Source organism: Haliotis asinina, chromosome 1, assembly GCF_037392515.1.
Source record: "Haliotis asinina isolate JCU_RB_2024 chromosome 1, JCU_Hal_asi_v2, whole genome shotgun sequence".
NCBI classification, from domain to species: domain Eukaryota; kingdom Metazoa; phylum Mollusca; class Gastropoda; order Lepetellida; family Haliotidae; genus Haliotis; species Haliotis asinina.
In genome coordinates, this window is record NC_090280.1 from 51311498 (window position 1) to 51338473 (window position 26976).

At 42.8% G+C, this 26976-nt stretch overlaps 1 protein-coding gene across 2 annotated transcripts; it reads right to left on the reverse strand.

Annotated features, from left to right (window-relative positions):
• LOC137293420 (splicing factor, suppressor of white-apricot homolog) lies at positions 1–26858 on the reverse strand. 2 transcript variants are annotated; one of them, XM_067823950.1, is made up of 17 exons: positions 26651–26858; positions 25576–25742; positions 24627–24728; positions 22190–22263; positions 18355–18574; positions 18042–18109; positions 17401–17504; positions 16416–16619; positions 15790–15991; positions 13676–13853; positions 12859–13008; positions 11763–11939; positions 10886–11174; positions 9935–10192; positions 2592–2996; positions 1753–1849; positions 1–1134 (listed from the first exon to the last, which is right to left on the reverse strand). In XM_067823950.1, exons 1-17 carry the CDS (start codon positions 26833–26835, stop codon positions 1045–1047), a joined length of 2970 nt encoding a protein of 989 aa, XP_067680051.1. In that variant the 5' UTR covers positions 26836–26858; the 3' UTR covers positions 1–1044. The 2 variants fall into 2 exon arrangements, with proteins under 2 accessions (XP_067680051.1, XP_067680060.1); XM_067823959.1 differs by lacking the exon at positions 26651–26858 and adding an exon at positions 26249–26367.
• Between the last annotated feature and the right edge of the window lie 118 nt (positions 26859–26976).

A 26976-nucleotide genomic window follows, 5' to 3' on the forward strand; every position in this document is an offset into this window, starting at 1 on the left:
TTGGAAATATTTCAAATATTTTCCCAAAGAACTATGGTTTATTCATAGAGGTATTTCTGAATATATAAACGGTTTCCTTCGAATATGACACTATCTCATCCAAGGCTTATTGGTTGTTGCATTTTCAATTTCACATAAAATATCTTCTATGCCAACAGCCTTGTTAGAAAATGCCCATGTCTATATTTCATAGTGCTCTTACTTTGAGTTCTGTGTTGAAACCCTGACATGGATAGCACAACTGACTATATATAAGTAGTATGGCCCCCTTCAGCGACTATATGACTGACACATGACAATCCACAAACCTCACCTGCAATAAGCACTATCCCCAGTTCACAACAAGGCCAGTGCTATGTTCCATGTTGTGCTGCTTTGTGAACACTCCCATCATCAACATATGGAAGGTGTAAATGTTACGTTGAAGTATGTGTACTGACTTTCAATACCTAACCTGGTAATCACACTTAAAAATATATCAATCTTGCCTCACTAAATATAAATACATTCTCATGGAGTCAAACTGCTGAAATCTTGAGATGAAACCACAACAGAAAAATACCAGACAATACTTCCTCAGTAATACATGTAGTTTGAGCCTTTTTACCAAAGTAAAACCTACACATTTTCATCTTTCAAGTGGCAATTGACAAAAATACCTAATGAAAATATACAATTTGAAGTTGAACTTTTTCTACAAAATATTAAAAATATACATTACAAATTAAATAATCACAGAAGACTCTAATTCAGTCTTTATTTTCAAAACCTGAATAAACACCTTCAAGTCAGAGAAAACAAAGTTCTACATATGGAAACCATGACATGCCCGATCAAGGAGTAGATTCACACTGATGAAAGGTCAAGAAACCTACAAGTGTTGGGCAATTCTCAAGGAGCATACTAAAGCACAGGGTCAAGAGACCCACAGCCCAGATAATCTGAAGGAGTGAGGAGCAGCAATCTACAAGGGAAAACCTGCTTTTGGAAGTTGCAATGACTTATTCCTTTTGACACTGAGCCTGCAGTGTCCATGTGAAGCCTTCATCTGGGATCGTCACTGAGACCATCACCTTCTTTCAGTATCTCATCTCGAGATGCTTTCAGCAGAGCCCGGACACGGGATAGAAGATGCTGGAAAGAGATTCAAGATACATTGTGCTAGGGATGTGCTCGTGATACAATCATGATCTACACAGAGACGACTTGTCTAATGCAATAAAGAAGTTGTCTATCCACAAATGTGTTCCTCTCCATGTCAATAACTGTTAATAAGGAAGATGATCATGGATCCGTAACGCTTAAAGCAGGGAAGACAAGTATGGTGTTCAGAGTGAGTGATTGACTGAGTCAGTTTAGTTTGATGCCACATACAATATTCCAGCTATATGACATCCATCCTGGGGTACAGGGGATGTGCTTGCTTCTTTCTGCCTATAGGGGAGACAAGCATCGAGTACAAGGGATGTGCTTGCTTTTAGCTGCTAAATGGGGAGAAAAGTAAGGGGTACAAGGGATGTTTTTATTTCTGTCTGCTAATAGGAGAGACAAGCATGGAGTACAGGGGATGTGCTTGTTTCTGTCAGCCAGCAGGGGAGACAAGTATGGGGTACAGAATGAGTGAGTTTAGCTTTATGGCGGCCATCTTGGGGTACAGAGGATTAACTTGTTTCTGTCTGCCATATTGGGGAGACAAGCATGGGATACATGGGCTCTACTTGGGACCACTTTACCTGAACTCAGGGTACTCACCTTGGACACTTCCCTGGGTGGTTTAGATGGATCAACTGCAGGGGAGTCTCTACCGCTGGTAGTCTCGGTCAAGTCACTCTCTGGTGGCAATTGTGGTCTGTGGCATAACAATAGAGTATTCTCATAAAGAGTCACCCAATTATGGTTAGTATATGTAAAGGTTTCCTTGCACCATGGTGGTTTTGTGAAACTGCATTCACGCTCAGTGAAACACTGAACCCCTTTGATATGTTTTTTTCTCTTTTGGGGGTTGGGGGTTGGAGGGGGCAGTGGGGATTCAGTTACAGGTCAGCACATGGTAAACTTCTCTGCTGTGTGTCATGAATGACAGTCAGATAGCACAATGTGTATCTTGCTTTTGATGACAATCATATCTTGAAATGATAACTAAAAACGCACTGAACTGTTTCTGGCTAATAAACTGGTATTGGGATAAAGTTTTCTCAGAAGAAAACACTAAGAACACAACTTCCAATCCAAAATAACATTCACTTTACACTTCATAATCATACAATTTTATTCCAAATTAAATTAAATCAATTTAGCATTTCAATTTAATTTGGCTTCAATTCACGAGTAAGTTCGTTTTTATACTGCCTTTAGCATAATTCCAGTAGAATCTTGGCAAGGGACACAAGAAATGGGCTTCACACATTGTACCCATGTGGGAAATCAAACCTGGGTCTTCAGTGTAATGAGTGAATGCTTTTGACACTCTACCCCACTGCCCCTGGCTTCAATTTACGTTCAACAGGCAGAAAGTAATATGTTATAAAACAAACAAATTCACAAGACTGAGGCAAAGTAATGTATTAGTTTTAAGAAGAACGTAAACCCACGATTGTGTCCTCTCGTCGTCCAGCGGCAGAGGCGGCAGTGAAGGCGGTGGTCCTGGGGGTTGAGGGACGTCATCAATGGGGTCATCATTGTCATCAATCTCTATTATCTCAATGCTTGCATCTATTTCCTGAGGTCTGGGCACTGTAGGTGGAGCCTCATCTTCACTATCTGAGGAACTATCCCTGCCATCTGATTTCTCAAGCTCATGTTCGGATTCTGAACCTTTGATTTCTTCAGCATTTTTTGTTTCGGTCTTACTCGAACTTTCTGCTTCTGTTGAATGTTTTCCGCTTTTGTCCTTACTTCTGTGCTTTACCTTGTCCTTCACCTTATCCCGACTTTTGTCTTTACGTTTGTCTTTGCTCTTTTCCTTATCCTTGTCTTTTTTCTTCTTCTTGGGTGACCTGTGAAAAACAAACAAATTCAGCACTTCAATTCACACAGGAACCAATATACACAAGAAAAGTTACATGAGATGAAATCCCATTACAAATTACTTCTTTGAGTGACATTTCTAGAAGTCAGGGAGTCGGATAGGGACAAACTTTATGGATGAATAACTTCTTTTTCAGGTGATGTGACATTTCGATACGGGTTCATGTATCATTGTGATGCATGTCAAAACTTCACTTCACCTCAATAAAGAAGTTGTACCATTTTCTTCCTTTACCCAGTCAACTTCATCTTCAAGGTCAGAGCATGAAATGAACTACCAACAGAGGAAATTACACACTTCCGTAATAATGTTATAGATGGTAGAATTTTGGTACGGGAGGTAACACAGGTTAGTTAAAAAGGTATTCAGATAGGCATTATTTTACTTCACATTAATTGGGAAAATTATTAAAATCTAAATATTTTAGATATTTAAATACTTACCTTACCATAGGTCTTATGCATATTACCTCAAGCTTCGCTAGAAGAGATCAGACAGTCGTTGATTCGCCATTCCCTGGATGGCTACCTCATGCAATCTACGAATGTAGTCACGGAAGTGACGTGATCTCCCCACTCGCTCGAGAGCGCAGAATCCAAAATTCACTTTTACCGCCAACCGGAAGGTCCGAAGAGTCCAAAGTGGGGAGGAGCATCCAGCGTTGGGAGGGAGTCACCGCCCTATGGTAAGGTAAGTATTTAAATATCTAAAATATTTAGATTTTAATAAATTTTTAACTTACCTTACCATAGGTCTTATGCATATGGCTTCGACAGATGGATGGTGGTGTGGACTCCGGAGGACCATCCTTCAGCAAACAGTGCACATGCATCAGGAGAACTTGGGAAACCAATGCCAACGGTCTCAGGATAACACCTGGAGCAGGACAAAGAGTAACCCAATAGAACTCCACAGAAAAACCGACGCACCCTGAGGGTGAGGTTAATCTTAAGACCAATGGTAAGTAACAGCGTTATTACCTAATGGGCGGACGGTCGGGTAAGTTGCTGAGCAACTACCAGTGGACCAAATGACTGTAACCCCTCCACATCTTCAACTGCCAGGTCCCTCAAGTAGTGGGAAGCGAAGACAGTTGATGATTTCCAGAAACAGCCCTCCATGATCTGCGCTACCGTGCAATTTCGATGGAGGGCCATTGTAGACGCCAAAGCCCTGATCTCGTGCGGGTTATTTGCTACCGGATGAGGCAGGAGCTTGTCGTCGTAGGCAGTCAGGATTGTCGATCTGAGCCAAAGGGCAATCGTGTTCCTGTTTACCTCTCCTTTGCAGGTCGACACAAATGGGATGAATAGTCTTTTGCGGGACCGTCTCCTAGAGGCTGACCTTTTAATGTAACATCTCAGAGCTCTGACCGGACATAGCAGTTCCTCCTCCAAGTCATGATGACCAAGGATCGTAGACAAAGGAGGGATGGAAAATAACCTGTTGGGCTGCCAGGGAAGCGGGTTCTTAGCCACAAAGTCCCAGAGCAGACCCAAATGGACTCGTCCGTGCCTTGACTGTTCAAAGTGGATCTGTGTGACGTCAAGAGCATGGATCTCACCGACTCTAACCGCTGTCGCCAATGCTAGTAGGAAAACCGTCTTCTTGGATAGGTGTTCAAAAGAGGCTTCCTCTAACGGCTCATACGGCGGTCCTCTAAGATGTTGCAGAGGACGAAACTTGGCCTTCTGGTCTTCCAGCTTGAAAGCTTTGAGAGGCGCAATAAGTTCCGGTACCTTGGAGATCTGTTTATCTGACTTGATCGCAAGGACAGAATTCAATGCTGACACATAGATGCCTAAGGTACTGCCTCTGAAATGTCTAAAGTTCCGTAGAAAGAGAACTTTGACACAAACTGAGGGGATGCTGCCATAGGATCTTGAGATCTTTGTGAGCAAAAATTCTCGAACGAGCGCCATTTGTCGTCATATAGGGATCGGGTAGAAACTCTATGCGCGCCAGCTATAACGCTCGCCACGCGCATGGAGTAGCCCTTAGCCTTTAACGCCCTCTGCAAATGACCCATGCGTGAAGATGGAATCGCAGTGGATCCGGATGCAGTTGTCGACTGTGTGGATGCCGAAGTAGATGCAACCACTCTGGAAGTTTGTATGGTTCTCTGCTTGCGAGTCGTCGAAGGTTGGGGAACCATGGCCTGGCTGGCCACCAAGGTGCGACCAAAAGCAGTCGCAGGTTCTGAGTCTGCTTGACCTTAGCGACCACTTCAGAGAGAAAGGGCTGGTGGTGGAAACGTGAAAGCGTCCAGACCTTCCCACAACAGGGACATCGCGTCGATCGCTCACGCCTCCAGGTCCATAAAGTGACTGAGTGGAAACCCTGTGCTCCCGTGCAATTAACTTCGCCACTTGAGATGAGTACCCCTTGGCCCTCAAGACTTTCACAGATGGTCCAGGCGCAAAGATGAAACCGCGACGGAACCAGGTGCAGTGTCCGATTGTGAGGATGGTACAACAATTGGTCCCACTCTGGAAGCCGATTATTTGAAACGTCTCTCGACACAACATATTCTCCGTTGGTGATAGACGTAGGGGGTGAGATAAGGCGTCTGCCATGAAGATGCAGGCTCCTGGTATGTGAGATACTTTATTTTGGAGGATCAGACTCGACCACGTCGAAGGGTAGAAACAACAAGTGTAGTAGAGGTCGAGGCCTCCTTGACCCTTGTTTACCTAGAAAGCTACTACTGAGTTGACCGTATGGATCATCAGTAGCTTGTCTCTCGGAGCTGTCAACCAATGATAGACATGCATCACCGCTTTCATCTTGAACTGGGTGATGTGAAGAGATTGAGCTCCACTCTTCCAGAATCCTGCTGCAACCTCCTTGACTAGATAGGCACTCAATCCTTGGAAAGAAGTGTCTACCTAAAGATGGTTGTTGAATGACGGCTCTAATATGTAACTTCCTACGCAAATATTATATTGACCAGCAAGCCTACCACATGTGTGGTGTCAAGACGTCCAATGTCGTAAACCTGTCTTGAAATCATGATCAAGAAAAGGCTGTCATAGACGTAATAGTAGACGTCTACGTCTGATCATATCCTAAGGTGACATGAGCAAATCGAGTAGACATTATCACTGACATAGTGATAACGGACAGAGTAGAGCTTGCTTTTAACATCGCCTTGAACTTCGACCCCCGAACCTGGGACGGCGATGTGATGAATTAAATCCCGCGGAGTTAGTTAGTCATCCAAGCTGACTTAACAGCCTGATAATGAAGTCCACCCCTCTCAAGATAATCTTGTATGCCGTAAAGATGCGTCATTTTTCGACTTCAGAATAACCACGCTGTTCATTATGAATGTGTTGACATTTCAAGGAAGTCTATTTATAGCTGGCTGTCTGTCCAATCAGAAACTGCCAAACATCGTTGCACGCCTCCTGATAGGCAGCGTTGAGACTACTGTTTGAGGATTTCTATGCCGACTAGAGAAATCCAATGCCGCTGTAGACTGCTAGTCTAGAGAGTAAACGACATCTTTCCATCGTAAAGGACTAAGTCACTGCAGACAACTTCCTTACACTAGAATAATAACAATACATTCTGCGCAGGGCGTTGTCCCTCGATGACCAATCAGATCGTAGATGTAACGTCCCTGGGATCCTTCGCAGGGGGTTGTCTCTCGGGGACCAATCAAAATGTAGACGTGACGTCACCGGTGTAGCAGGTAACTGATCACCATGAAATCTTGTAAACGGTGATACCCTGCTAACCTGTAGGCTTAACAGTAACCATGCTGTTTGGCGAACACGTGTCTAAAAGAGTAAACCCTTCCGCCGCTTGAAACTGACGTAGACAAATTGCTTTCCAAGTATATTTGTTGGAATTTTCCCCGAAGATAAATGCTGCCCTCTCTTGTAATAAGAGGTGTAGTTAGGCGTGGCACTTTGTAGTTGTCTCGAAAAGTCTTCGTGACAAATGCGTAAAGCCTGTGAAAGAAAACTTTCTCCGCTTGAAGTATATGTAGACAAATTGTAACGTAAGGATCTTCGAGGATGCAGCCAGTCCCTCCATAGGACACCCAGTCTCACGCCTACCAGCATAGGAATATCTGGTACGGTGATCAAACCTCGAGGCGTTGTCTTCAGACAAGTCCATCGCCGCCGCCGAGGTAGCTTACACCAGCACAGACAACGGCGTAAGCATCCGCTTGAGTTCAGTCTCAATGGTCACCCGCTTAGAATCCTGCACTCTGTAAGAGAGCTGCGAGGAGCCCAATAACCGCTACATAGATTCAACCAAGACAGCCACGCTGACCGCGAAAACCAGGCAGTGTATCTTGTAATCTGACTTCTTGGATTTACACGCTTTGAAATTCGGATTAGATGACAATTTTCAAAGACCGCATCTAATACAGCCACGGCGTCCGCCACCATAGGATCATGTGGGAAGAGTAGCTCCGGCGATAAATGAAGTGCTGCAGGGTTGCTGGAATCAGCCGAAGGTGAAGGGCAGTATGGTAACCTGTCAGCAATCCACTCGAAGACGACTGATAAGGGTAGTTAAGTGCCATCACCATCGCCGTCGCCTCCTGCCTCCTCGTCGAAGTCCGGGCCAAAAACCTGTTCTTCCAGGTCCTCCCAGGAAACGGAATTCGAATCACGCTGCAGTGTAGGAGACGAAGTCGATGCATGAGCAGCAGATTCCCTGGACGGGATCCAAGGTGGTTCCGGCGACCGCAAACGCCGAGTTCTAGAGGAGCGTCGAGGTGATATGGACTAGGAGCGCAAGCAACGTCTTCACCTGGTAGTAAAGCGAGAGTCCTCATTCAAAGGGCGTCGCGGGGACCGAGAGCACCGACAAAGACTACTGTGGAGGGTACAGGATCGCCGACTCCCAGGGAACCTGGAGCGCGATCTGCGCCGAGAGCGCTCTGCCTCCAAGCGCCGAGCGCGCCCTTCATCCAACTGTCGTTGTAAAACCTCTTCCCTGGACAACGTATGCAACACCCTGGGTATACGGTAAGGCGCAGGCGCTGGCGCTGGCATAGGGTCCGGCGTCGGCATAGGCTCTGGCGTAGGCATGGACACTAGCGCAAGCACAGCCTCTGGCGCTGGCGAAGGCATAGGCGCTGGCGTAGACATAGGCATAGGCATAGGCACTGGTGCAAGCACAGGCGCTGGCTCTAGCGAAGGCATAGGCGCTGGCGTAGACATAGGTGCTGGCGTAGGCATAGGCATAGGCACTGGCGCAAGCACAGGCGCTGGCGTAGGCATAGGCGTAGGCATAGGCATAAGCACTGGCGTAGGCATAGGCGCTGGCGTAAGCAAAAGGCGCTGGTGTCGGCATAGGCGCTGGTGTCAGCATACGCGCGAGATGTCGAGACGCTGGCATCGCAGCAGCACCGGGCATCAGGAGAGAGCGCAGGAACCTCTGGACTTCCGGATGAGACAAGGCATCTGGATGAAAACAGATCCACGATGGAATCCGAGCGAGGGGGTTCCGGTGACAAACGTACAGGCGTCACAGACGAATGCCCCATCCCAGGCGTCGGCACAGGCGCTGAAGGCGGTTGTAAGTCAGGGTCGTCCGTGCAGAGATCCCAACGACGACGCTGGAGACGACAACCTTCTCTGCAATAAAAGTCTTGAAATCCGCCACCGATAACGCCTCGCAGGACTGGCAGTGTCCGTCAAAAGAGCAGGCTAGAGACGCACAATCCGGGCACCATGGGTGGGGATATTCGCCGATTCCTGCCCCTAGCAGATAGTGCAAAACTGGGGAGACATACACAGTTAAGTGCAACAAACAAACATAACAATGCGTTGAAACCAACGCTAGGAGGTAGAAAAAACACCCCTATACCAGAAATGCAGCACCAACGCACCCCCACTGTAAAGTAGGCACGCCCGTAAGCTCGTGACAGCGAAGGCCAAACAACCAAAATGGCTGCCTGCGTACATCGCAACGTGGCACGAAAAAACATATAAATGCTGTGAAACATGGGCAAAAATACTAATCGACATGGAAAATCACATGGAGGAAGAAAAAACCAGCAAGATATAATACCCCCACGGACGCCATGCCGCACTCACACACGACGCGGGCGAACCCACCCCGAAGTGAGAGAAAAAACAAAAAACAACACGAGGTAGCAAAGTAAGTGCAGTTAAATGATTACTTACCTTAACACGCACCCCTAAGGGATACAAACCATACCTACCCGTGAGGAAACAAATTTATTGAACCACAAAGTAGGTAAACTAAGCGAACCAAACACGTCCGAACAGACCAACGCTAGAGGTAAAAGTGAATTTTGGATTCTGCGCTCTCGAGCGAGTGGGGAGATCACGTCACTTCCGTGACTACATTCGTAGATTGCATGAGGTAGCCATCCAGGGAATGGCGAATCAACGACTGTCTGATCTCTTCTAGCGAAGCTTGAGGTAATATGCATAAGACCTATGGTAAGGTAAGTTAAAAATTGCAACAATCCAATGTTGCTTTAAGCAATATTTCACATTAAATCAGCTTGATGTTGGTTGCAGATGTGAGATATTTCCTGCTACCTTCCACTAGCATGCTTGTAGGTCAAACCAAGAATCATTAAGTGGACAATTTGAGATCTGAATCCACGATCATAGGATATTAGCACACTAAAGGGACACAACAAAATTCAAAGTGAATATCCTCATGGAGTTGAGAATGAAATATGAAAACATCAGTCTAAGGTGATCATTCCCTATTCACTACTCAAAAGAAACTTGAAATAGTTGGTTGTTATATATAGTTATCTGCAATGGCCTCTATGGAATCATACAAAAATATCAGGTGATCTTTAACAATTTTGGGAAGTATACCTACTAAAATTGTAACACTGACCACGTATCAGATTGAGATTCAATTTTGAAAGTTTCAGTATACTTTTCTCCTCACCTTGCATCAGACTTCTTGCTCTTTTTGTGTTTTGAGCTAGGGGACTTTGACCTTGACCTCTTCTTGTTTCTTGATGGTGACCTTGACTTCCTCTTCCTGTCCCGTGATCTAGATCTCTTTTTTGTTGGGGATTTACTTTTCTTTGGTGACCTTGAACGTCTTCCTGGTCTAACTAATGGAATAACTCTTCGTGGTGACCGAGACCGTGACTTTCTCCTTCCACTGCCTGACCTGGGAGATGGTCTTCGAACTGGTGACCTTGAAACAGAAAAAGCATGTAAGTGGTCCTCAAAGTATTTTTTAGTTTTGTTCAGACTTCAAATGCTGCCAGTTAAAGAAAGCCATACATACTGACTTGCATAAGACTCTGAGTGTGCTTACTTTTGGTCTGTGAATGCCAGTGATTGAAATAATTTTTAAACTCAACCTGACAGCCGGGCTGGTGGCCCATAAATGTTGCCTGCCCATCTTGAAAGTTGCCTGCCCACCTTTAAGTAACTCCTCTCTTTGATTGGTTCTTAATGAACCATGTTTCTACAGATATCCAACCATAGTGTAGCTCTTAAGCCAGCCAGTTTTGCTATTTTCACTGGCTGAAGTGGTGTCCATGTATAATTATGGAATATGCTTGTAGCTTTCATTCATCTTTCTTAAATCAAAATATGACCTGACAATTAAAATGGTATGATCGAACTGAAAGTAGGTCAACCTTAAAAATTACAGCCAGACAATCGGGCTGGTGGATAGAATTTCCAAGCAGCGCGACTCAAAATTTATCGGCCACAGGCAGTCGGGCAGGCTGTTGTTTCGATCACAGGTAAGGGCACATGTTATTCAGTTTTGCACAAATATGATTGAACTGTAACTGAGAAGAAAATTTGAAGAAAGCATAAAGAGACTGACAAAAATATTTTTTGTCATTGACCAAGCAATCAGACAAAGGATACATACCTTCTAATTACACTGAAAGCACTTGGTGGTGTGGGTGAGCGTCGTCGTCGCCATTGGTACACTGGAGACCTTGACCTTGACCTGTGACGACCACGAGGGGACCTTGAACGTGATCTGTACACGGGATGAGGTGACCTTGACCTTGACCTCCTGGGCCAGCCCCTCCTGTAGCTGTCATACCTGTCATGTTCTAACCGATCCTCCGATGGAACTGACCGTTCACGACTAGATCCGAATCCTGGGGTAGATGGACGACTGCTGCTGGGAGTCCCTCGGGGTGACGTAGAATCTGCAGCATTTACATTAACATCTACTGTCACATAGGAACCTGAAAACATGTAAGTCAACCCTTTCTTAACTTTTCAGGAATACATAACAAAAAATGGTGTGTGCATTGCTGAAACCACATAGACTGAGCTGAGTTCTCAAACCTCATTGTTTTTTATAGCTAAATGCTGCACTCAGCGATTTCCTAACTGCAACCCAATCTGACCATTATCAACAATAATAACAGTTACTGATCAATGTTTTCTTTGCTGTTTGTAACAGATTTGTTTGATTGGCATTGTTAGTAGTTGATAGGTAATAAGAAAGTCAGATTTTCTATGGATAACAACTTCTTTATTACATACATGTTACATGGAATAAAGAAGTTGTTATCTATGAAGAATCTTACTTTCTTGTTTATAACAGTACTCAGCAATATTCCAGCTACATGATGTCATATGACATCAAAGTCACTTGATCCCTACAGTGGCCTTTTTTGACAAGAATGGGTTGCTGAAGATAGATTTTCACCCAGATCTTACAAAAGTGTATTCACCACTGAGCCAAACACAGAGCACATATTCAAGCACCTGCAGTGCTTTTCTCTTACATGATTCCTGAGCACCGTCCCTGGAAGACTCGTCAGCTGAGGTAGGTTTGATCTTGAGAAGATTGATAAACATGGCTGCTTTCCTTTTGCGTTCAGCCTGCACCTGCTTCTCCTTGCTTGCTTGCGCCAGTTTCTCCCTTGCAGCATTTGCCAAGCGGTCCTTCAGACGTTCCTCAGCTAAGACAATACACTTGGCACTTAAAACTGATATCTATACATTGTATTTGTAACTATTTACAAGCTGACAACAGAGAATATCATGGATACCAAGTTCGTTATTCCAAATACACAATGTTTCAGGGTATCTGGAACTATCTATACCTGGTGCACCTCCTTCATCACCTGAAATATTGTGTATCAAAAATACAGAAGCTGATATCCTTAGTATTGTTCCACATGATAACATACCCGTCTCAAAACTGGATCTCACATGTAGAATCAAATGTATCTTCAAAGACATAAAGGACCAATTTCAAAATCACTGTTAACATTTTCTGGAAAATGTTTCAAAAGAAAAGAATTATACATAAATTACTGCTAACACTGTTACTGCTGAGAAGCCTGAATTAGATTTCAGAGAAAAATTGATATATAAGCAAATCAATGTTAAGTGAGAAAGAAACACTGCCATATCAACAGGCTACCTAAAAGTATCAGACAGTTGTTCATAGTAAAAACTTTGTTTGCACTTTGACTTCAATAGGCACACTGAATTGATCAAATGAGCATGTTAGTGATTTCATGCAATACAGTAAGACCCCAGATACCAATACACATTCGTTTTTCCTTAAATTGTTCGGATATCTGGATATTTCGTTTTTGTAAAAGTCAAGGATAATCCAAAATGTATCCTTGGCTGTCATTTCATAACGCCTATGTGCATTAATTGACTGGCCATTGGTGATCAATTTTGAAATCATTACTTGATTGCACAAAATGAAAACTGACATGTCCTGGACACTGTGCAATGGGATTTTTGAATCCCTGATGGAGTGAACTGCTGGTATAAAAGTAATATTCAACACCACAAACCAACAGGTATGGAAACCAGGTAATATTTCAAGAAAACCGATTCATGGAGTGAACTGTGACTCACCCATTTTTTTCTCCATGAGTTCAAGAGGAATGTCTGATCTGACTTCTTGCTTCACCTCAAGAATGACCTCTGATACCTGACCCGGGTCTGACACAGGTGGTGAACTGGAAGCAATATCAGTTGTTCGCTCTTTCTGACTGTCAGATTCTCCTGGGGAGAGGAATTAGTTCTCTGTGTAATTAATTACATGCAGGATAACTTGCCATTGATTCTGAAGCAATAGCTGAGCGATTGAGTATGATTTTATGTCACATTTAGCAATATCTCGGCAGAGGACACCAGAGATGGGCTACACATATCTGTATATCGAACCTGGGTCTTCGGTATGCTGAGCAAATACCTTAACCACTTGGCCATCATACCTCTGCCAAGCAATGACTAAACTGGAATAGGGTGCATGGGCGGGATCCATGTGTAAATTGCAAATATGTGTGGCTGATCTTGAATAAACTTACAATGATTCTATGATGCTTGTCGAAGGACACACCACTCAGCAATCAAAAGCATGAAGAGAATGGCAGACTCACATGCACTAAAATATCCATTTGTGAGTTAAGTGACCAAGTTTAGTTCTAGAATGCTTTTAGCAATATTTCAGCTTTATCATGGTACCAGACACCTCAATAGGCAAGAATAAGGCAATGCCTATTGTACCCACATAGGAAATTGAACCAATGTCTTCGGTGTGACATGTGAGTGCTTTAACCACTGTTATCTTCTAGTGCAATGAAGGAAGTGCCCAACAAACACCACTGTCATAGATCACAGACCAAACACCATTATGATAATCTATTTTATCGGAGGTCCTCCCACTCACCCAATGCTTCGCCTTCATTCTCGTCATCACTGCTGCCATAGTCGAAGAGAGGTTTCTTCAGCTGTGTGACATTCTCTGGCTCTTTAGTCCGAGTCTTGATGGAGAAGCTCACAGCTTTGTTTGCTGCTGCAGCTGCAGCTGCAGCCTCTTCTTTCTCCAGCCGCTCCTGCTCTACCTCCTGTAATAACAATAACAACAAGCATTGTGACTAAGGTGACATACAGTCAGGCCGCGTTAATCCGAACACATCTGTTTTTCATCAAAAACGTTCGGATAGTGAAACGTACGGACTACTGAAGCAAGCACCACTTCAGGAGAGTTACTTCCCTTTGACATACTGAGACAAGAACACACGAACGTATACATGTATCAAATGACTTTATTACAGTTTGTAGACATAACAACTTGAATATTAACATAACAATCAATCAATGCAATGTCTGAATAGATTATTTATAGTATTACACATAGCAATCACTCACTTGGTTGAAAGAAATCTCCAATAACAGTCTGTTTGGAGAGTGGCTTGAAAGACGCAGGCATGCTGACCATTGTCTCCGAGTTTTTGTCATCTCCAACACACTCGAAATAATTTATCATAGAGTCCATATAGGCTCTCATTTGGCTTTAGGATTTTTCTCTTTGTATCTACAAATTTCTCTTTTTTGTGCGGCAGTAATTTCCCATCGTTTTACGCTTAGGGGCGGGACTTGCCATTGTGACTGACAGGTGTCAAGTGCAGCTGATCTCATTTTGACTCGATCGGTATTTTATACAGCAAGGAAACATGACAGATATTACTCAAACTAAACAAAAGTTAAACCTATTAACTGATTAAAATCACAAACTAATGACATGCTCAACTCAGAAGTGTCACCTCAGTTAACAATTACAACTGAAGTCAGCCGATGAAGACCAGCGCTAATCACAGGCGCTCACGAGGTAAGGCTATTATCCGAACCTCTTTGATGTACCACCGGATTAATGAAGCAAAACCATGTGTAACTAGCCAATCTGTTACCGCTAATTAAGGTCCGGATACGGAGACTGAAGCATTCAAGTGATCTTGAAAATGATGTGAAGGTCACCAAAATAGGCCCCCCACCATCTGTAGATGAAGCTTGTCAAATATGAAGAAAATCCAGTGACCGATTCTTGAAATATCTTTCTGACAAGCTAAGCAAGTAGATGAATGTGCTGAAGTCTTCAAAGTGTTGGTGTGACCTTGAAAATGATGTGAAGGTCAACTGGGCCGTATGCAATCCCTAGATAGAGCCTGGTGTCAAATATGAAAAAAATCCGGGGACTGGTCCTGGAGAAATCTCGCTGACAAGGGTAAAACGATAAAGTCACCTTGTGACCTTGAAATGAAGGTCAAGGTCATCAAACCTACTCAATGGTGCTTTACACATTAGAAGTCACTGTGTTACATTTTAGTTAGTTTTAAAAGTTGGGAGAGAGTCACTGTTCCTGATGTCAAGAAGGACCGTGTACCACAGGGCACGAGCTGCAATTGAGAATGCTCGATCTCTTTGTTGATGTTGATGTTAATGGAACAGCCTAAGATCTCGTAACTTTTCTAGTAGCATTTTCACCTCGATTGTTACAGTATACCTGTTTCAAATGCTACGAGAAAGTTTTAGTGAAACAGGCCCCTGTTAAGTAAAGACTAAGAGTAAAGGTAACTTGGGAATAATCTCAACACATAACTGCTACAGAGAAACCTGAACAGGATGCTGAATGTGAATATTCCACTCGAGTAAGCGAGTGAGTTAGTTTTATGTCACATTCAGCAATATTCAAGCTATGAGCTGATGGTCTGTAAATAATCCAATCTGGTCAGGAAAATCCAGTGATCAAAAGCAGGGGCATATATACACAAATGGGATACAATTATATGCGACAACCAAGTCAGAAAGCCTGATCACCCGATCCTGTTAGTTGCCTCTTTAAACAAGTATGGGTTACTGAAGATAACTTCTACCCAAAACATCATGGGTGCAGAAACTAGCATCTGGGAATATTCTTAACACTGAATTATCACAGAGAAATCTGAATAGGGTGCTCCACCTAGGACTGCAAGCGGAGGTAAATAAGAGCTGACATACACTGACCTTGAGGAAGAGTTTTTTCTTGAAGTCGTAGTAAGGAAAGTGGACATGCCAGGGATGGAGGAACTGGAAGCGTGTGTCATCCTTGCTCTTAACAACGATCTCAAATTCAACCCCATTCTTTGCCACATACATCGCCATCCTGTCTATGATTGGCTGAATGTCAGGAGGGGGTGGGACTATCTGGCTGACTGCTGCACTACTTCTGAAAAGACAGACAGCAACTATATATGAGGCTAAAAACAATGATAAAAGTAGACCAGAGGTTGGTGGCAAGACAAATGATTTGTAGCAGTAAGAAATACAGGTTTTACGGGACACACAAATTCCTGCATCCAACACTCAGAAAAGTTAGCAATGGAGGGAACAATATTTATTAACATGTCATACGGATGCAGCAAAATAACTGAGAGTGGACCAGACAATCTAGAGATCAACAGCATGAGCATCGATCTGCGCAAATGGGAACCGATGCCGATGTGTCAATCAAGTCAGCGACCCTAGCACCTCATTATGTTAATTGCCTCTTACGACAAGCATAGTCGTCTTTTATGGCAAGCATAGGTTGCTGAAGACCTATTCTACCCCAGATCTTCACTGGCCTGATGGAAACAATATGGTTAGCTCACACTCCTTCCTCTTCCTGATTTATGGCTCTCCTGGGATGCAGTCCCTGGATGTGAGGTAGTTCCGATGATGGCAGCACAACGGGCTCTGTACCAGGGGGAGGTGGGAGGCCAGTGTGGGCGGCGGAGGGATATACTGTCTGGTTTGAAAACGGGGGCATTGGGGGTGGGGCAAGAGGGGGGGTGTCCCGGTCACCTGGTGATGAACTGTAACAAAAAGCGTTACTGTCATTACATGAGACACAAGTGCTTACGTACAAAAAATACTGGAGATAGGAAAAAGAATTATTACAAAAGATTTTTGTGATAGCAGTGTTTGAAAAATAAGAGGTGTTTACAGGGTCAATGGGATCATAAAGTTACCTGGTGTGGTATCTTATAATTTTGGTTTTACCATTTAGGTTAGGATGACAAAAGTTTTACTGTTATTATCTCATATTCATCATCTCGATTATTCAAGATAAATTATTTCTAAATTCAAACTAGAAATTTAATTTATCCTCATCACAGGTAAACTGTGTGTGTTATTTAACACAGCAGTCAACAGTATTCAACATAAATTACAGCAGACAATCAATGGTCTGACACTGAGACCAGCAAAGCTCCAAAACAAGGACAATGACATGCAGTCAACTATGTTCACGAAGAATGACCCCTCAATCCATTTGGGGGTCACTAACTTGCTGGGGGCATATTTACTTTCTACTTTATTTACTAAGGCTCGCTGACTTGGTAGACATATGTCATCGTATACCAGCTGTGTAGATCAATGCTCATGCTCTTGATCACTGGATTGTCCGGGCCAGACAGAATTATTCACAGACTGCCGAGTGCAGCGTAAAACTAAACTCATTCACTTTCTGTCTCCTCATGGGGGCACTTTGGTGTGAGACTTTAGGGTGGACTCGTGGCAACCTGACCCAAAAAGAGGATACATTTTGGACCTGCTTGTCCCAAGACAGCCAACATCACTCAGACTCGCACATACCTGTTTTCTGCAACTTTTGCTGTATTCCTTTTAATAGATTTAATCAGCTGACCATAGGGAGTATCATTAATAGAGACAGCTGGCATTTTTATTGGTTTGCTTGGCTGAAAAATAAAGAAAAAATTGTCTTTGTTCACTGTAAGTAACAACACAGCAATGCAGTACTTTGTTTGCTTCATGAGGCATTATATTGAACTCCAACTGCTGTTACATGATGTACACATACATGACATTCAGGTATGTGATATACATGCAGAGTGGAAGATAATATGACATGCACGTACTGTACATATCGCACAATGTATCTGTGATACTGGGATACGCATCTTCTTGCCGACTCATTGTATCGTTACTCAATATTCTTTAATTTGTCTTTTTGCACAGGCTTAAACAAGAACTTTGATACTTGTGCTGTTGGTCTCCTGATGTTTACGGTTGCATAGACAGAGTTACTATGGTTGCAGATTATTATTACAGATTATTACAGAGTTAGTTAAATATACTGGACAAAATAAGTTAGGGATAACTAACAGAATAACAGAGCAAATAGATAATTATTCAGAACTTCAAAATTTACATATATCCCTAAATAGTTTTGTCCAGTATACAATAACAACTTAACTATGGTTACATATGGTTACCTGTGTTACTGATGTTGGGTTTAGCAGTGGGTGAAGATACCCATGGTCGTCATCCTCATCTTCATGGCCTTAAAAACAAACATGTCACAATTAGACATTTAGAGTGAATACCGTTTAAAGGCACGTCAGCCATGTTGCAGCTATTTGTAGTGAAGATATTTAGTTTAGACCACAAAGAAACCCCAAAACAACAATTACACTCACAACATGGATTCAAAACATATATAATACTGGACGATAATTTTTCAATAAACAAAATAATTTAATAAATTAATTTTCCATTTGTCTAAATGAATTGCTAATGGATTCTGACCTTCCTCTACTTGCTCTTGTGTCTGTGGTTTGTATTTCCCCGACTTGATCATCTTCACCATGTGTTTGTAGTACTGTGACAACTCGTTCTCGAAGTGCATGAAGTCAAATTGGGGATTGCCTGACTGTTTGGTCTTGATGATGATCTCCATTTGTGCTCCGTGTTCTGCCACAAACTTTGCAGTCTTCTCAATGATGACATTAGCCTTCTTGCTGGCTGGCTGTAATCACAGGATCATGTGATCAATACTTGGATGTCCATGGAGTTTATTTTAATCAACAAGAAAACCAGTGAGCACTCTTACAATCCTTAAACACCTGAGCAAATGCCCAAGAATGCCTCTGCATCTGTTTGCTAGAAATATTTACATTATTAGTGTATAGAGACTGGCATTAAACGTCTTTCACACATAACAAGTGTTTGCCATTAATATGGCAATGTCCCCAACGGCTAAAGAACACAAATATTTATAACAAATTTACAACTGTTTAGTTTTTTTGTAAAATAGAAAATGCCTGAAATGACTGGTGTCTGCATGAGTAGTCAAAGTGTTGTGGGGACCATGAAAATAAGGTCAGTGTCACTCAAATCAACAGGTGTCTGCATAATCCAAAAACTTGTGTTTGTCTTGTGAGACCACCTTTACAAGGCCCCCAGGCCCCCTACAGCCAAGAGCAGATAACTCTGGCCGTCTACCTCACACCCCACTTTTCATGCTGAACGTATCAGACAGAATGAGGTGAGGTGGGTGGCTGTACCTGAAGGAGGACATTCTTCAAAGAATTCAAAACCTCTACAGGTTTGTATAATTCTTTTTCAGAAGTCCTCTTTGTGATACATATAAGCATTAAACAGACTCCAGAAGAGAAACAATTGGGGAGTAGTATTCTGTCTCACAGTACAGTCCATTCGATCAAAGTCAAATCTACAACCACATAGAAATAGAAAAGGTACCGACCTTGTCACCTGACCGCTGATGCCAATCAAGGCAGAGGCGTGACAAAGTTGAGGACTCACTTGTCCAAGCTTATATGCCCACTGGCTAGAATTTGGGATTTCCCAAATGACAAACCCCGCCCACCCAAATCAAAGTTTGGAGACCTGGGCGTATGTGAAACTCGCCAAACTAAACCCTGTCCATACACCATTAGCAAGCTAAGCAGGGGGAAAATGGAAAGGAGTAAGGCATCCAGCCAAAGGGGGGGCGGGACTGCTCTCATTTCTGGCACATTAATGTGCAGGTCATCTCGTGCTCTGACCGTAGGCCAGATACGAAGGTCACCCAGGACGCCCCCCCACCCTGTGAGGAAGGCATCCGTCTGAATTGTGAGTGACGGCACCGGAGTCGCCCGAGGTAAACCTTTGGACAGGTTTCCGGTGTCGGTCCACCACTGCAAGTGGGGAATCATCCACTGGGGAATAGCCAGATTCTTCTTGTAGCTCTCCGAGTGGGACCACTGCTGTGCCAACGCCTGCTGAATGGGACGCATTCTCAGATGTGGACGCACAACTATGTCTATCGTCGCCACCATGTTGCCTAGCAACTGGAGCCAAGTTCGTGCTAAGACCACGGAGAACTGCAGGAAAAGTAAAACTATGTTCTGTACCTTGGTAATGTGCTCTTGGGACTGAGAAACCAACCCTCGCGTTGTCTCAAACCTTGCCCCAAAGAAAACCAGATCCTGTGTCGGCACCAGTTCTGATTTAAGATTGATGACCTAAGCTGGTGAAAATATCCATAACCGACTGTGTGGATTCTTGACTTGGGAGTTGGGAGAGTGCCCCAGGGATCCAGTTATCCAGGTGTGGAAAATGAAAGTTTCCCTGTGCCTTGACGACCTGAGCTGGTAGTAGTATGAGTTTGGTGAACACCCTTGGTGCCGTGGAAATGCCGAAGGGGAGCACATGAAACTGATAACAAACTCCGTCGACGGAAAGCCTGAGGTATTTCCTGAACTCGGGATGCATTGGAACATGGAGGTATGCGTCTTTGAGGTCAATTGACCGGAGACAAGCCCCTGCCTCTACCGATGAGATCACTGACCGCAGTGTCTTCGTCTTGAAAGACAGCACCTTTATCATGCTATTCAGACACTTGAGACTTAGAATGGGTCTGAACCTTCCGTCCTTCTTGGCAACCAGGAAATAAATGGAGTTGAACCCCATAATCTATTGGCCTAACGGAACAATCGAGGCGTAGACGCACTCATCGACAACAGGAGAGTCAAATAGTGCATCCTTTCCCATTGAGTAGCGGCGGTTGAGCTCTGGGAGATCAAACCTGACAGAATACTGAATAGGATAAACGTCTTTGCTAATGAGTGCAGGTAATATGCACAGCTGGATCTTTTACCTGTGAGGAGTAAACGCTTCACCAGGAAGACGAAACTCTGTGGGATCGGGGACACCTGAAGGGACGACCACCTGCGGTAATATTACAGCGATGCATACACGCCACAGGGACAATCCGAGCGAGAAGATATGTACTTCACCTGACTGCTTTCCATATCGGCCGACCCTTGGCTCACTGAAGAACCAGGGCGCCGAGCCCCTGTGGGATTGGCTGCCGAAGCAGGGACCCCTGGTGCACCGAGTGGAACTGTGACCCAGAGCCCAAAGCCAGCAGGGAGGCCATCAGCCGAGTTGGAGCTTGCAAATGCTGGGGGGCGGGGAGGCATTTGAGAAGTACAGGGGAGATGGAAAGAAGAGGGCTATTCCCCTTAGCCCGCTTATTCCCTGGAACCAGCTAGTAGGTAATGCAGAGGCAAAACTGTAACAATCAGAACCAAACTAATGGTAACTGATGTACAGAAAACATACGCAATATTGAACACAAAACATGCAAAATATAAATGCATGGGTGATAATACATTGCCAAAGTACATTTAACCCAGCTAAACAACAAAGTATAAGCGGATAAATGCAAGCCACAACTGTGCATATATAATTGCATAATGCTATTAAAATGACTAAAAGCCTTAAACCAACCCACCCATTTTGACTGAAACAAGAAAAAATGGGTTATGAAACATACTAACAAGAAACCCGCAGGAATATGTGAGACGCAAGCGAAACCTTTCCCGCACTAAAAGAAGTCATACAGGCTGCCATCTTCCCAGCCACATGACAGGAACATAGGACCTGACCGGCAAAGTTACAAGAATTTATGAATGAAAATTTCAGCCATGACATTCCAACTAATGCCTGTGCGAAAGAAAAGGAACCGTACATACAGTAGCTGACTCTTTCCCACTCATAATTCCGTAGGTAGATAGCACAAGACTATCTAAATGGACCACGCATGTCTTTCTAGTTGAACGACAGCATGAAAAATGAGGTGTGAGGTAGATGGCCAGAGTTACCTGCTCTTGGCTGTGATGGTGTCCTCACAAGACAAAAACGAGTTTTTTGTTTTGTAAATATTTTATTATCAAAATAGTTACAACTGTCATAGGGATTTTTAATGGACATAAAAATGCTTATATGTACCCCAAGGGGGACTTCTGAAAAAGAATGACTGCATTATTGGTTAATCCCCTAATGTACACTGTTATCAAATTTGAAGATACTGGGTACAGCAGTTCATGAGATATTGTGTTAACAAGAACTGGGACGTTGCAGTGGGGGACAACTACAAGGTACATAGTATGTGCTTAAGTCTGGGCCAGGCAAACCAATAGTTGATATTATGAGGACATCATAATATTACAATAAGGAATACAGTAAAATGTTACCAACTAATGGGTGGGGATGACCTTCCCCTATCCAGCTCTTCCTTGAAGTTTTCCGAAATGACCTGTTCTGAATAAGATGAAGGATCACCCAAATTACATACCAAGGTAACACCTTTAGGCACTTGTAGTTCTGGTGGAGGAACAAAGGGGCTGTCATCTTCTATTTCTTTTAAACCTGGAATTACAGAAAAATAACAGTGAACCACAAAGACAGTCACCTTCATCAAGGTTACAATATTTCATTTGTCGCAATGTGTCAGTATGCTGTGGGAGAAGAGTACTGCATGACACAGGCTGTAGATGAGTCACCAAATGTGTACAAATAACATGCGTACAAACAGGGGTTTTATCCAGGGCACGAAACAAAGTGCCCCTAAAAGGAAAATTTAAGCAAGACAAAACTGTGTCAAGGGACAAGGACACCTCTGCTGCTGTAGGAAGCATTCCCCACATTGAGCGTGCTCTGGTGATTCATTACTACTAAACAAGTTCAATACACATCTATGCAACTATGAGATGCATGCCTCTCAACTCCCAATGAAATGAGTGAATAAGCTTAATCAATTCTGTTGAACAGTTTTTGTGGAGAAGTGGATAGACTTAATCCCCTATTTCACTATCATCAGAGAGAAATTCCACAAAATTATTCAAAGTTCAAAAGTCTCTAAACATACAAAAATCTACAAAATACAAAAACAAAATCAGTATTCCACAATGTGGCGCTTTCGTTTGTGACTTCCGATGCCGCAACACGTGATCGTACAAGATGGCTAACGTGACAGAATACTGATTACAAATCTGACAGGCCAATTCTGAGTTTGTGACCTTGTCGAACTCCATGGAAATATTGTTGATCGTGCAGATGCCACTCTTGCTGCTCACCATCACCTGGCTACGATTGCTAAATGTGAGTTCGTATTCCAGCTGAGCGCCCAGCACAGCTAGGTAAAATGGCATGTGACCTGGAAGTCGAGTGGAATGCAAAATTGGTTGAGCATTGGGTTGGCAAGTTGCATGTAAAACATCGAACTGGTTTGGCAAGTTGCCAGCTAAGCTCATTCTGAGATGAGGTGTGACATTTTCTTGACTTAATTATGTCTGATAGTGAATCAACTCGTATATAGTCATGAAGGATAATGCATATATTTATATAGGATAATGGGATTAAACAGACTTACAATATTATAGTCAGCCTGTTTCCAGAATGTAGCCACATGGGAACTTGTCACAAGCATGCTATGGGTCTGTCTATCTCGCAATTACTACCAGGACCCAGTGCTCATGCAGTAGCATTAAATCTGCCCTATCATCATGACATTCTTGGCTGCTATTGTGCGTCTCCTAGCAACGCCTTATAGTGTCAGCTTGTCTCACATAAGTTCCTGCTGCTACCCTGTCCCGAACACGCGTTGCTGGATTTCAAGTCCTACACTCTACTAACACATCACCAGGACTGCTGATCTCTCAAGTGTTTGGAACTTAGGGTCTATAGTGGCAAGCTCGGTGACACATCCAAGGATGTCTTGGGCACAGCCCTTGTTCCTTTTAAAGGGGCTGGGAGGCTTCATTCCAAAAAATAAGCCTCTAAGCCACATGTTGGCTAAACCCTCATCATAGTACTGCTACTTTATAAGTTGAATTTGCATTTTTGATAATTTGTTACTGTAAGTCCATACCGAAAAGTATCAGAATCTGCAAATTTGTGCTTGTGTTTCATGAAAGCCTTAACATTGAATCTTTACACATACTTCATTGTAATACTGTAGGCATATTATATATTGCACAGGTCTTATTTTCTCCCAAAATATTTTACTGCAAAAATTTATACACAGTGAACTGATTCACTCTAATCATGCTCACCTCTGAGCTGATGACTGTTGGTGTAATGGATTTCCCAAATCATGTCCCGAAAATAATCAATGAGCCAAATCCTACTGCCGAATTAGCGAAAACAGCAAGGTGTTGAGGCCGCTATTGAAATTGGTCACATGTTCTATTTTGACCAATCGTAGTGACAGATGGGTTGATACAAAACTGATTACCATGAAATGAACCAATGCCATCATCAGATTCTCAGAATTCAGAACATAGGTCCATGGAGTTTTTCATCTTATACCATCATGATATCTCACTTATGAAGTACTTAATTCTTCCATGAATAAACATATTACTGTATACATCGGACAGGTAGGGATTTCTTGTAAGCAATACATGCCACCTGACAGGTTAAGCCACTCAGGTTATTTTTATTGCTATCAGTGGCAGTCTAACCGACAGCTGGCAGGTCTGGCAATTAATGACAGTGTGAATAACTGACTGCGTGATGTAGTGTGAACTGACAATTCCGCGAAATTTGCACCAAGTGAAAAAAAGTACAATTACAGTAACACTAAGTATTAAAGCATTTTTCTCTGGATTACTTCTTGTTATCTGTCAAATACATGTCACCTTCACAAGCCATAACAATCCTTACACCTACAACAACTTAAATTCCAATCTGATATTTCAAAGTATATTTACTGCTGCCTGTAAACCTACCTCGATGTTGCTCCAATGTATCTTCTACAGGCTGGTCGTAGCTGAACCCAACTGCCTTGTAACCATCATGGAGGGACTCATAGTAACGCTTCCATTCCTCTTCTGGGAAAATGAAGGATTTGCCATGCATTAAAGTGCTGTAGACAGGATACACACTGGACCTTACCTTTCACCCCCAAAAAGCGGGGTCCAGCAGATCTTACTTACTTATTTCAAGGGCCTTTACTGGCAACGTGAGGGTCATGGCTTGATGGTGTAGTCTACTGTACTGTCTTTACTTACATTACTTATATTTCTTCTCATGAATTTGCTACAATGCTTTCCTGCATTGCTCTTGACACAATATACATTGATTTCTGCAACCATCTTATACATTTCTATACTTGACACACATTTCAGCATCAGGTAAACTGAAGACATTGCTTTTGAAACGATGGGAGGCTTGGCATAGCATGACATGAACTCACATTACTAGCATATCCTTAAAATAACCAAAAGTCCTTCAAAAAATGTATGACCACATGTGAATTTAAGGTGTTGAAATTAATCAGATGCTTAGTGAAGTCTTGAAACTTTCAAAATATGCTTCAATAAAAAACATAATTCCACAATCCATTCCATTCCATATTCACATGATCTACAGTTTTGGCTGATTGTGAAGGACTGACTGCCTGAGTGTGGTTTTATGCCACTTTAAGCAATATTCCAGCAACATCACACTGGGGGACACCAGAAATGAGCTTCACACATTGTACCCATGAGAGTATTCGAACCCGGTCCTGTCTGACAAATCAACGCTTTAACCATTAGGCTACCCCACCTTCCCTGATTTTTAAGGAAATTCATAGGCATGACAGTGACACAAGACACTAATTTCAACTTTTGTACTCAATGCCATAACACATGCAATAATATACACTGTATCTAACATACTGCCAAATATTTCTACCTTGATATAACTCTGCTTCTGCAATATCTGTTCGTAATTCCAGATATCGTTCTTCATCACATGCAGCTTCAACAGCTGTCTCAGTCTCAGACAACTTTATGTTTTCTTTTTTGACATTTTCAGCATCATACGCAGACAGGTCATACAGATGTCCTCGGCCGTCATACCTGCCAAGTCAAGGTCATACCTCAGTACAAATTCTTCAACAATATATCAAAAGTCACTGACTTTTGAAGTCTTTTCATAATGGATCATACCTGATAAAATATGGCAACACAACAGTATGCAATAACTGCTCAGTTAAAGAGTAATTTTCAAATGGTTACCTGATGTTTAGTCCTAATTACTTATTCATATTTTTATGATAAGTACAGGCAATTTGGTGTACCTTGTCAAAGACAATTTTATATAGATGCATTTTATGTCTGTATGTTTCTCAAACAGTTCTTCAGAAATTCTTCCTTCTCTCTGATGTTTGATGCAATATTTAGTGCCCACTATTCAGTGGACAAATCTCTTTAGATTAAATACATTTGACACCAAAATGGTTCCCTTCTTACCTCCAAAAATTTTATCTTTGACATGACAGGTACCTCTTGACACAATCACGTTTGCCAAAGTTTATTTATTAAGTGACAGAAAAGATGAACATTTCATCAAACCATTTTCATACCCAATATGAGGCCACACCAACATAGACGGAGTCTGTCAACACTTCAATCTGGAACGAAAACATTTAGATGGTGGTTTTTGTCCACCCATGGCTAAAATCAAAATCATATCTGCACAATTTTCTAAATAATGTCCCATGTCACTGATGACACAGATTGTGCAGAATATTTCCACTGGCCATCTGCCATTTGACAGCTGCGGTGTTGGTGGGTTGCTGCCTTTGAAGCCAGGAGTTCTCTCCCTTCCCTTGTCATGTCACCTCCGGTAGCAAACAACACAAACCATTACCACTTAGCTACAAGACCGTTGTTCCTGCAAATTAATCTTGAATTAGGACCCGCGCGATTTGTAAACACGAGAAATTCGAAACTTCTTAGAATATTCCACTGGAAGAGCCACAGACCTGTCAATCATAAGACGATCGTCGCCCATCCATGGGATAAGGTGTTTCCCTTGATCGATATAAGATGCCTTTTCATCATCCCGAAACACTTTACAGGCATAACCAAATACAAACAAATCTTCAAGTTCACTGTTCGTCCTGGCCGTCTCAGGAGCATTGTCCTGTGCCCACCACATGGACGCCATTTTCGTTCAATTACTCTAGGGTCAATGAATTATAAATAAGAGGGGTGAACATGTTATCTTGTTGTTGTCAGTGGTGACAAGACAACTTGGAACACGACGATAAAATACTCTGATATATGTGATGAGTTACGATCGAATAAT

What these genes read in the sequence shown, in the direction of transcription:
- LOC137293420 (XM_067823950.1), bottom strand. Translation starts at nt 26,835, where the DNA reads ATGGCGTCCATGTGGTGGGCACAGGACAATGCTCCTGAGACGGCCAGG. An exon ending in GAATGAAGGCGAAGCATTGG is followed by an intron (nt 13,009 to 13,675) that starts GTGAGTGGGAGG and finishes TCCTCTCCCCAG; the next exon opens with GAGAATCTGACAGTCAGAAA. An exon ending in CACCCAGGGAAGTGTCCAAG is followed by an intron (nt 1,135 to 1,752) that starts GTGAGTACCCTG and finishes ATCTCTTTCCAG; the next exon opens with CATCTTCTATCCCGTGTCCG.